The following is an 11,670-nucleotide window of genomic DNA, read 5'->3' on the forward strand; positions in this document are numbered from 1 at the left end:
TTTGAGAAAGAAATATTGAGAAACACTCATCAGTTGCCTTTAATTGGGGATCGGCCCTCCAACCCAGAAATGTGCCATGATTGACAGTTGAACCGGCAACCTTTCAGTGCACAGGACATTCAGTCAACTGAGCCACTCTGGCTGGGCATGTATTGCTTTTTTTATGTAGTTACAGTATGCCAAAATAAGAACATAAAGGAAAAAATGTTGCTAATGCTAGCCACACTTTGAAACTCAGAGGCTTGTCCAGAAATCAGCAAGGATTTACAAGTGTTTATTGTATTGGAAATGCTAAGTATCTTTCTGCCTGCATTAAATGATGTATGGTTATTCCTCATTCACTGCTATTTTCTATTTTTTACATTTGCTGCCTGCCTCAGCCTCAACAATTTCATGGTATTTTGTGTCTTGTCTATATTTGCTATTTAGATTGTCATCTTGGTTCATTCAAGTTTACTTTTCATATGACATTGTGGTAGCTATAGGGGAAATAATATGAATTCTCCATGGCTGTGCCTTTCATTAGCTTATAATCTAAATGTGTAATAGAGGCTGCTTGAACCTGAGTCTCGTTTTCTTGCCTTCCTCCCTTAACAACATGAGCTTCAGCAGACGCTCCAGCTTCTCCACAAACTGCCGGACCCTGGGCTCCGTGCAGTTGTTCAGCCACTGGGCCCTGCCAGCCAGCAGAGGGTTCAGCATCTATGCAAGTGCCGGGGACTTGGGCTCCCAGATCTCTGTGTCTCACTCCACCAGCGTGTGGGGCAATTGGGGGTCCTAGGGCCTGGCTGCAGGGATAGCTTGGGGTCTGGCAGGCATCGGGGGCATCCAGAGCAAGAAGGAGGTTATGAAATGCCTGAATGACCACCTGGCCTCCTACCTGGAGAAGGTGAGAGGCCTGGATGCTGACAGTCGGAGACTGCAGAGCAAAATCCAGGAACACCTTGAGAATGAGGGACCCAGGTCAGAGACTGGAGCATTATTTCAAGACCGTGGAGGACCTGAGGGCTCAGATCTTTGCAAGTTCTGTGGACAATGCCTGTATCTGGGTGACATCCTAGACAACAGCAATTCTATACAATCCATCCAAAAGATCGTCACCTGCAGGATTGTGGATGGCAAAATGGTGTCTGAGGTCAATGACACAAAAGTTCTAAGGCATTAAAGGCAGCAGAAGTGGGGTACCCCTTGGGGGAGGGGGCAGGAGGCCATTAAAAAGTTCAGAAATTAAAAAAAAAGGTGTGCAGTAAAGTAATAAATAAAAGGAAGAAAGTGATAAATGAATTGAGATGTACAGATAAAGTGTTTTAAGTATATAATACAGTAGAGAAGAATATTCTTAGTTGTAGACACCATATAGATCACTGTATAGACTTGCTATATAGGTCACCAGATCTTGTAACCACTGGGCTACTGTTTGCTTCTCTGAGTTTAACTATTTCAGATTTTACATATAAGTGATATTGTACAGTATTTGTCTTTCTGTGTTTGGCTTATTTCACTTAGCATAATGTCCTTCAGGTCCAACCATGTCACAAATGGCAGTTGCCTTTTTTAAGGCTAAACAATATTCCATTATATCTATATATTACATTTTCTCTACCCATTCATCTGTCAGTGGATATTTAAGTTGTAATTGTAAATACCTTGGCTATTGTAAATAAGGTTGCAGTGAACATGGGAGTGTAGGTATCTCTTTGAGATTCTGATTTCAATGCCTTTGGATAAATATCCAGACATGGAATTAATATATCATATGGTAGTTCTTTTTTTTTTTTTTTTTGAGGAACCTCCATACTGTTTTCCATAGTGACTGAATTAACTTACATTTCCACCAATAGTGTACAAGGATTCCCTTTTCTCCACATCTTCACCAACATTTGTTACTTCGTGTCTTTTTGATAACAGCCATTTTAACAGGTGTGAAGTGGTATCTCATTGTGGTTTAATTTGTCTTTTCTTGATGATGAGTCATGTTGAACATCAATTCATGTACTTGTTAGTCCAGTGTGATTTTCAGTATCTTAGAGAACTCACTAGGGCAGACTTTCAGAATGTATTGAAAATGTAAACTTCTACAAATGGAAGCATAAGATATGCCTGAAACATCCTATATAATAAAAGCCTAATATGCTAAATGTCCAGTTGTCCATTCAACCAACCAAAGCGTAATATGCTAATGATATGCTAAGGCCGCTCAACTGCTCACTATGATGTGCACTGACCACCAGGGGCCAGACAGTCAACTGGTCGACCAGTTGCTATGACGTGCACTGACCACCATGGGGCAGACACTCCAACCGGTAAATTAGCTTACTGCTGGGGTCCGGCCAATCGGGACTGAGTGAGATGGGTTGGACACACCTTGGAGCCCTCCTGTGGTCCCTCCCCAGCTGGCCAACCTCCTCCCTCCCCGCGGATCGTGCACTGATGGGGTCCCTCGGCCTGGCCTGCCCCCTCGCGCAGTCAGAGACCCCTTGGGTTTCAGCCTGATCCCGCTCAACGCAGGAGCACGCCACTCAGCCAGAAGTCGGGCTCACCGCTGGCGAGCGCAGCAGTGGTGGCGGGAACCTCTCCTGCCTCCGAGGCAGTCGGACATTCCCTGAGGGCTCCCGAACTGTGAGAGGGCACAGGCCAGGCCGAGGGGCCCCCCTCCCCCTGAGTGCATGAATTTCATGCATTGGGCCTCTAGTTAAGGAATAAGAATGTACAGGGAAGCTCTGGATGGTATGTCTTCTGCTAGGCCACTTTGGGCTAAAACTTTTAAACTTTTTGTAATGAAAATCTTTAATGATTCAAACAATGGTATAGGAAAAACATTTCTGGGAGAAAACATCTGGATTTTTAAAACTACATAGATCAACAGAAATATTCACTTTCTCCTTAAACTAGGTACACAGCTCACTGAGTAGTGTCCTCATGTTATTGCATCATCATACTTCCCCTTCTACAGAAAATAGGGTATGTTTTCCTCAGTGTGGGCACCCTGCTTTTCCCATATTAATGTGTAATTGGAATAGTGGCAATGCTAAAATAGGTCCTTTTTTTTCTCTCTCTCTCTTTCCAATTTATTATGCATCCATTTAGAAATATTTGCCTATACAAATTTTTATGTTTATAGTTCCCTATTTCTAGCACATACTTATATATATTTACATATATGCACACATGGAAGCCTAATGTACTCTGAATTTTCTCATTGAATTGTATAGCTTGTAGTTTGTTCCACATTGCACATAAAAATCTATCCTACTCTTTTTAATGGATGTGTAATAGTCTATTGTATGTTTGTATTTTTCTTTTGTTTTCTCTCTCTCTCTTTTTTTTTTTTAGTAATTGTTGTTGAAAGTATTACATATGTCCCCCTCCCCCCCCTCATTAACCCCCTTCAGCACCCCCATCCCAGGCTTTCACCACCCTATTATGTGTGTCCATGGTTTATGTATATATGCATACAAGGTCGTTGGTGGTTTGCCTCCCACCCAACCACCCTCCCCTGCCTTCCCTCCGAGGTTTTGCACTCTGTTCCATGCTTCCTAAAATAGGTTCTTCTTAATGGGTCTATTATTTTGAAGAACAAATAAAAACAATTCTAAAGTCTTCTGATATTTCCAAATTGGTAACAGGTAGTGAGGGAGACTTAACCTGGACTCTGCAGACCTTGCCTCTTCTTGTTTAACTTTGAAAAGTAGTGTTCTACCTTTTTATTTTTTTAAATATATTTTATTGGTTTTTTACAGAGAGGAAGGGAGAGGGATAGAGAGTTAGAAACATCCATGAGAGAGAAACATCGATCAGCTGCCTCCTGCACATCCCCTACTGGGGATGTGCCCGCAACCAAGGTACATGCCCTTGACTGGAATCGAACCTGGGACTCTTCAGTCCACAGGCCGACGCTCTAGCCACTGAGCCAAACTGGTCAGGGCTGTTCTACGATTTTTGAATCTTAGATTGTTTCTTGACATTGGAATTATTTGCTAGCTCAAGTGTTACAGTTTTTATATAAAAGTAAGTATATAGATATAAATGGTTCTGTGATAAAAATTAGCATTAAAAAGCATTATTAATCTTTACCTGTGATTTATTTTCAATTTAAAACTGTGGAAATGATGGGTTTTTGTTTTATTGTTTTTTGCATTACTGCTTACAATTAGGCTTCTTTGTTGGTGACTATCTGTCCTTATTACATGTCCCCTGGAAAATCTTCAGATCTTTCCTTAGAGTTTACTCTCTGATACTCTGATAATGGCTTTATGACAACAGCACCTAACCTTTACACTGAGTTGCACAATCCACAAAGCTCATTAGACGTGCCATTTTGTTTATTCTTCAAACTAGTTTTGAAATGTCTTATAGGCATGTGTAGGTGATTCAACTTTGACCGGCCCTGTTCTCTTTGCACTTTTCAACAAAGTGAGATTTTTGAGTTAGTTCCATTGTAAAAGGTAATTTGAACTTTTTAAAAAATCTGTGATGAACGATGCTGTTAGGGGTCCTCCTGTAGGTCACAATGCAAATGTCTGCTGTAAATCCAGCCAGACATCAGTATTTTCAGTTTCTTGGGCTCGGGACTCTAGTTTGCCTCCCAGCCCATGACCTGTTTGGGCTGCCACCAATGCCATTTGCAGGCATTGGCAATGACTTGTACGTGTGTGTGCCTTCAGTTTTTCCTTTGTTAAAATACAAATTACGTATGTATGTGTACTTTTCCTTTTGTTCTTTACAGCTGCAGACTTATTCACAGATTTGGAAAATGCATTTCAGGGGAAAATCGACGCGGCTTATTTTGAGACCAGCAAATACCTACTGGATGTTCTCAATAAAAAGTATAGCTTGCTGGACCACATGCAGGCCATGAGGCGGTACTTGCTTCTCGGTCAAGGAGACTTCATAAGGCACTTAATGGATTTGCTCAAGTATGAAAACCATTTTGATTTTCATAAATATACAGTAGATTTCAACATGATAAGAGTCGTACAATTTTTGTTTAAAGAATAAATGACATTAGAGGGAAATTTGTTGAATTTCTATACAACATATGGTAAGATAAAATTGGGAAAAGAAAATTGTCACATTGTCGTGTGAAAGTGTCTTTATTTTTGCTTGTTCTGTGCTTTGTCTCAGGAGAAGCCTGTGTACTTCACGAACACTGTGGCCCTGGCAGTCTAGTGTACGAGGAACACACAGCATAGTCACAATTGGCTTTGCTTAACTTTGAAAGTAGTCGTAACAAGAAAATGTATTTTAAGACTGAACTTTTTAGTTTAAATTGCTTCTTGTTCTAAAAGTAACTCAGAAAAACAGCGATTACTACTCTTTTTGTTTTGTTCCATTAATTAAATGTGCCCTTCCCCTCTGTCCATCGAGATGCAGACAGCTCTGTACCAGAGCCCGTCATGCTCCTGGCTCTAGAGTAGACAATTAGACCCTCCGGATGCAAGCCGGGGCTCCCAGGCAGCACTGGTGAGAGTGAGCATGCGTGTGTGGGCCACAGCATGGGACTAGTGATTTTCCCAGGCATGTAAGAATGGAAATTACTATTATTTTTTTGGTGTTCCCTTTAGGACACTTAAAAAAGTATGTTACTTCTCAATCATATCTGTGCTAATCAAGCAGTTGTTTCGGAGTCCCTTAAGGGGCTTGTTGAAATGGATCGCTGGACCCACTTATAGAGTCTGGTTCTGTAGATCTGGGGTAGAGCCCAAAAATGTGCATTTCTAACAAGGGCCCAGCTGAAGGTGATGCTGCTATGTGAGAACCCCTATTTCAGTCACATAAGCTCCTGTAGCCCCACCTCTAACTAGAAATCAGTCTAGTTATGAAAAATAATCTAGATTTTGAGGACATATATGACAATAACTGACCTGCATGCTCATGGGTAATGTTTGATTGATTAGCTCATGAAAGAGTTGATTATCTGCTAAACATAAACTCTTTGTGATTATACTTACTCAAATAGCATGTCTGCACTGTTAATAGAGAAGGGGTTGCTTGTTAGTTAAATACCGGTCATGAGGCCACTGCCTGTTGGAAGGGTGAGTGGTGATGAGTGTTTTAAGGGGAAATGTTCTTTAAATGCCAGAAGGGTAAAATGGGAGTACATGTGAGGATGTGGGATGAGCAGACCCATTGGTGTAGATTTGCAGGTTGACATAGAGGTAGAGATTAGCAAGGCGTTTCTTACAGTTTAAAGTTAAAGCAACATTTAGAGGATGGCAATAATACAGATCAGATCATTTAGCTGATTAACATATTAAAACTATGGTAGGTTTTAATATTTAGAACAGGGGTGGGGAACGTCTGGCCCAAGGGCTGTATAAGGCCTGCAAAATCATTTGGTCTGGCCCTGCCAAGGCATTAGGGGAGAGAGTTAATTATGTTTGACCAAATATAGCAGGCTAACTTTTAAGTTGGTAATTTTGTGTGACCCACAAATGATGTTATGGATATCCAAATGGCCCTTGGCAGAAAAAAGGTTCCCGACCCTTGATTTAGAGCATCTCATTTTTGGTATTAAATGAAAAATTTATTTCTTCTCAACGGCATGTTTTAAGTCTAGTTTTAAAGGGGAATGCCATCAATGTCTCGCTTGCCTCAGATTTATTTGAGTGAAGCTAAGGCCCCTTTTCACCTGTCCTGCCTGGTCTTTTAGTGCCATGCAGGCCTGCAGTGGATAGGGTTATATGCACACGTGGGGATGACAGGCTGCATTCTTAACTTGGTCAGCTCTTGGTCAAAGTTTCATATTTGGAAACTGAGATATTAATACCCTTTCATGAATGTTTACTGATGATGCAGTAGTTTTTAGCCTTTAGAATCATGACACCCACCTCTATCTGATTGTTTTGATTTAATGAAGACCCTTCCTCCCAGTGGACCCATGTAGGAAATTTTACACTAGTTCATGCTACTATTGGCCAGCCTCTAGTTGGAAAACTTTATTTGTTAACATGGATGGCACTTTTAAATATTTTTCATTTAAGCTGAATAAAAATTAATTTTTTTTGAAATTTTAAGGAAATACTTTATTTCCCCAAATACTTGGTAAAATCCTATTTACAGTTAATTCTGGGAAAGTTTTGTTACCATGTCATATTGGTTCCATTTGTCTTTAGTTTTTATAACTTGAACTGTTTTTATAATTTTAAGTTTCTACACAGCTCATTAAGAATTCAAGTAACATTTTCTTTTTCTTTTTAAAAAATCTGTTAAGACCAGAACTTGTCCGTCCAGCTACAACTTTGTATCAACACAATTTGACTGGAATTCTCGAAACTGCTGTCAGAGCCACCAACGCCCAGTTTGACAGTCCTGAGATCCTCAAAAGACTGGATGTGAGGCTGCTGGAGGTACTGTAGCTCCAGGTTCTGTACAATCCGCACAAAGCAGTGAGCTCTCCCCGACCAGCACCTTTCCCCTGATGTTTTCCATGTTGTTTAAGGCGCGGCTAGTCTAGTGGGGAAGAGCCATTACTGAAAGACTGGGCAATCTGAGTTTGAATCCCCACTATGTCGTCTGTTATGGCGTCATCTTAGACAAGTCACACTGCCTGTCTACACCACACTAGGTTTCAGTTCTCACCTTACAAAGGGCTCTTGGGCAGAGAACATGCAACACTTATCACAGTGCTTGGCGGCCGTCATGGATGCCCAGTAAATTGAGGTACTGTTAATGGTAACATTGATAGGAGGCACAGTGATGAGGTAGAATTATAATAATAATATTCAACAAAAATAGATGTTTTTAGCCCAGCCGACATGGCTCAGTGGTTGAGCATCAACCTATGAACCAGGAGGTCATGGTTTGATTCCCGGTCAGGGCACATACCCAGGTTGCAGGCTCAATACCAGTGGGGGACATGCAGGAGGCAGCCGATCAATGATTCTCATCATTGATGTTTCTGTCTCTCTCTCCCTCTTCCTTTCTCTCTGAAATCAGTAAAAATATACTTTAAAAAATGTTTTTAGTTTTAGTTTGATAGAAGATAACATTTCTTAGGGAAATGAGTATCATAAACATCAGATACTGTTTGCTTAGCTATGGTAAAGGACCATTAGCAGGACCTGTTGGGTTTTTAAAAATATATTGATGTTTAAGGATTTGGAACATATAAGGCAGTAGGTTTTGTCATAAAGAAATGGTGATGAATTTTAAATACATTTATGTATTCATTTAAAAATAATTCCATTCATTCCAAAAATATTTGTAGAGCACCTACTGTGCACCTGTCATTGTCTAAATGCTGAGGATCCAGGAGGTACAAAGAAATGCAGTTCTCTGCTGTCATGCAGCTAACACTCAAAACTGTTGAGCAGTTTTTAAAAATTGGGTTTTATTTTATTACCTTTACTTTGAGGATTTGACAAGTTCTTTGGCATTAAGCTTAACACTGGTGGCAATTCCTGCAGTTGTTTGTTTTTGCTCTTAGGTGTCTCCAGGTGACACTGGGTGGGATGTCTTCAGTCTGGACTACCATGTTGATGGACCGATTGCAACTGTAAGTTCATTCTGGGTATTTTTATAATAGTCACAGCTATTTAGCTTGCTAAGCATTTTGCTGTTTTAGAATTGGCTTTCTTCTATAAGAACTTCTAATTAAACTGATCACTTGACATCTACGATATACTCAAGTGAATGAATATTTAAGCCCAAATTGTGTGTGTGTTTTAAATAATCATTAATGAGTGCTGAAATGGTGTATTATTTTAAGAATTCTTAAAAATATCAGTTGTTCCATCACAGGTTTCAGCAAGTATTTAATAAATGGATATTCATTTTGTTCCATTATTCTTAGACTGTAGTAACTAATTTAGGATAACTTGAAAGGAACTATAAAATGTATTTTAGGGAAGTTGTATTTTTATTTAGATAAAGTTTGATATTTAGTATTCATTTCAACTGATGAGGAAATAGCAGCACTATTGTTCATAGTGCTTTTACCATGCTTAAAGGAAAGTACTGTTTCTTTTAACAGTTACCAGGTCATGAAAGATTGACCAACAGAGTTGCCTTTTTTGGGCCTGCAATTTAAATGCCCCTTCTTAAGTGCTCATTCTTTCTTTATTCAGACTGGCATGGAATCTCCTTGGCCGAGATACCTCTTTAAACTTATTTCAGCCATTTTTATATCTGAAATATTGAGAAAGGACATTTATTTTTTTAATTATTGGGAAAAGTATTCTGTTTAGAAGTAATATATTTTGGGTCTAAAATTTCTCCTTAGTGGTTCTTGCAGAGTTTTGACTCCATGGATTTTCTGCCTCTCAAGGTATAAGCCACACATGCTGCTAAAATACTTTCATCAAAGCCATACCCTCCCTCTTTTCACTTCCAAGTTTACAGATTTGCCACTGGCAAATGGCTCTATCATGTCTACTGTGAAAGGTAGCTACTGGTGCAGTTCTTTTTACAAATAAGTTACTAATGTTTAAACTTTACCAGATCAAATCTACCAGATTTTAAATGCATAACTGCTCACAAATTTAATTTTTGCTCATATTCAAGTTAGTTTTTAATTTTTTTTATTATCAACCTCATACAATAATTTTTCTAGTTTATCAACACATACATGTTTAAAAGTGATATCTTTACCTAGCAAATGCTAATTTGGTCATTTTGAAGGTCAGTCTTCATATTTTAAGAATTCAAACTTGTCTTAGCAGAGTAAACAATAAGCTAAGTTAGTAAAATATTTAAAAGATAAATACCTTGACCAAAACTATAAATCAAGTAGTTAAACAGGTTTCTGCAACTGATCATAAATTTCAAACTCCATTTTTTAAACACAGTTATTTTTTTAGAGAGGCATGGAACAGGCCAAGGATAGGAATAAATGTTTTCACATTTGACTTATATCCTAAACAGTTTTAAATAATTTTAATATCCGAAACAGGATATTTTAACAAATTATTTAAATTAGAAATTTTCATATTATCTAATTTGTTAATATTGTGTACATTAAATATTTTTTCATAGTACAAAAGATACCATAGTAAAAACAGTTGTATCAGTTACTTCACAAAATATAAGTGCCTTGAGTGATAAAGTTCTATAAAACTGAAATGATTATTTCATAATATTGCAGCTCTTACTAGTGAGTATCAAAGTTCATGCATTGCAAACCGTGTGTATACACTATTAAGCGTGCAATATTTAAAAAATTTTTAGAGTTTTGAAAACTCTAGTAGAGTCAAAGGAAGTTTATATAATAATATTTATTTTTTAAAAAAACAAATTAAGGATATATTCCTATCTATGGCCAATAGGTACCAACTCCAGTGGGTTGAATTGGGAAGGAGAAAAGGGTCTCATAATTTGATTAGCAAGGTCTTCCAGAGACATCTTATGGGAAATGATCCCTGGAATGTCTGGTCTTTGCCGTTCCAGTCTTAGGGTTAGTTTATGTCCTGGGTTAGAATATTTTCAGCTAAATGCTTTACCTATAGTCATATTATTGTACAACTGCAGGTATTCAGACTAATATTAGAAATTGAAATAATTTTTAACTATTAGATTAAATTTTATACAGTGGTATGCAGAAATTACAGGAAAGGTAAGAGAGGACGATTGCATTTAAAAGTATACTCTTAGAGTCAAATTTTGAGAGAGAATGGGTTTTCTGCTTTTTCCCTATTAAATTAAATTACCATATTATCTATTCCCTTTCTATTCTCATTAATTGAGATTGTCATTTTTGTACAGTTAGTTATAATAGGTACATATCTTATATTAGCTATATAATTATATCTTATATAACATAATTTTAGCTTCTTACTAACTCTGAAAAGGGATGTGGAAAGATTATCTTTAATCTTCTCTTTTTTATAATGGGCAGGATAAAATCCAGTTATTTCTGCCATTGGTCTCCAGGGTATTAGATAAGGTATCAGAAGCATATTTGTTTACTTTTATCTGAACTTTATTTTACAAATAGGCGATGAACTGAAAAAATATATACCTAGCAAAACTAAAATGTGAAGGATGTTTTCCCCTGTGTAAATGCAGTGGAACATGAATTGTTATTAAACAGAATTTCTGTAAATCAGGTCATGTTAAATGTGCTCGGGAAGTTTGGTACTTAAGGGAGCCCTGTAAGATATTATTTGTATAGCAAGGAATCCTTTAATTTATTTGTAAAATTATTTAATTTGGTCACCCTTCATTTAAGTAATTGCAAGAATATTAATAGTGTAAGCAGCACATTAAAATGGGTAATTTCTAAAACATTCATAGTTGGTGTTGGAGTCTCTCAAAGCAGCTCCTAATCACTCCTATTTAGACATGTAATCATTAGTATTGAGCACCTACCAAATACTGGCACAGAAAAGCATACAGAAGAATAAACAGATAGTCCTTGTAAAAGGTAAAAAGTGCCAAGAATATACCAAATAAGACAAGGTAAAACATTCCATAATTAAGTGCTAAAATTGTAAGGGTCAAGCAGTAAATGTTCTGGGTGTCTAAAGAGGGGAAATGGTGAGACCAGGGAAAGGTATGGCCTTTGTCCTTGAGGCACAGGTGGGGTTTGGGCAGAAGAGAATGATGGGCTAGGTAGGTCAATGATGGCAAACCTTTTGAGCTCGGCCTGTCAGCATTTTGAAAAACCCTAACTTAACTCTGGTGCCGTGTCACATATAGAAATTTTTTGATATTTGCAACCATAGTAAAACA

At 38.0% G+C, this 11,670-nt stretch overlaps 1 protein-coding gene across 3 annotated transcripts in view; it reads left to right on the forward strand.

The window, feature by feature from the left end:
* The window catches only part of TUBGCP3 (tubulin, gamma complex associated protein 3), an 87,536-nt gene that overhangs the window by 56,634 nt on the left and 19,232 nt on the right, over nt 1-11,670 (forward strand). For all 3 annotated transcript variants that reach the window (XM_005884450.2, XM_005884448.2, XM_005884449.2), the window contains exons 14-16: nt 4,727-4,916; nt 7,214-7,349; nt 8,429-8,497. In XM_005884450.2, the coding sequence (XP_005884512.1) occupies nt 4,727-4,916; nt 7,214-7,349; nt 8,429-8,497 (395 nt within the window). The remainder of the gene's footprint in view (nt 1-4,726; nt 4,917-7,213; nt 7,350-8,428; nt 8,498-11,670) is intronic.

Source organism: Myotis brandtii, unplaced genomic scaffold, assembly GCF_000412655.1.
Source record: "Myotis brandtii unplaced genomic scaffold, ASM41265v1 scaffold83, whole genome shotgun sequence".
Classification (NCBI taxonomy): domain Eukaryota; kingdom Metazoa; phylum Chordata; class Mammalia; order Chiroptera; family Vespertilionidae; genus Myotis; species Myotis brandtii.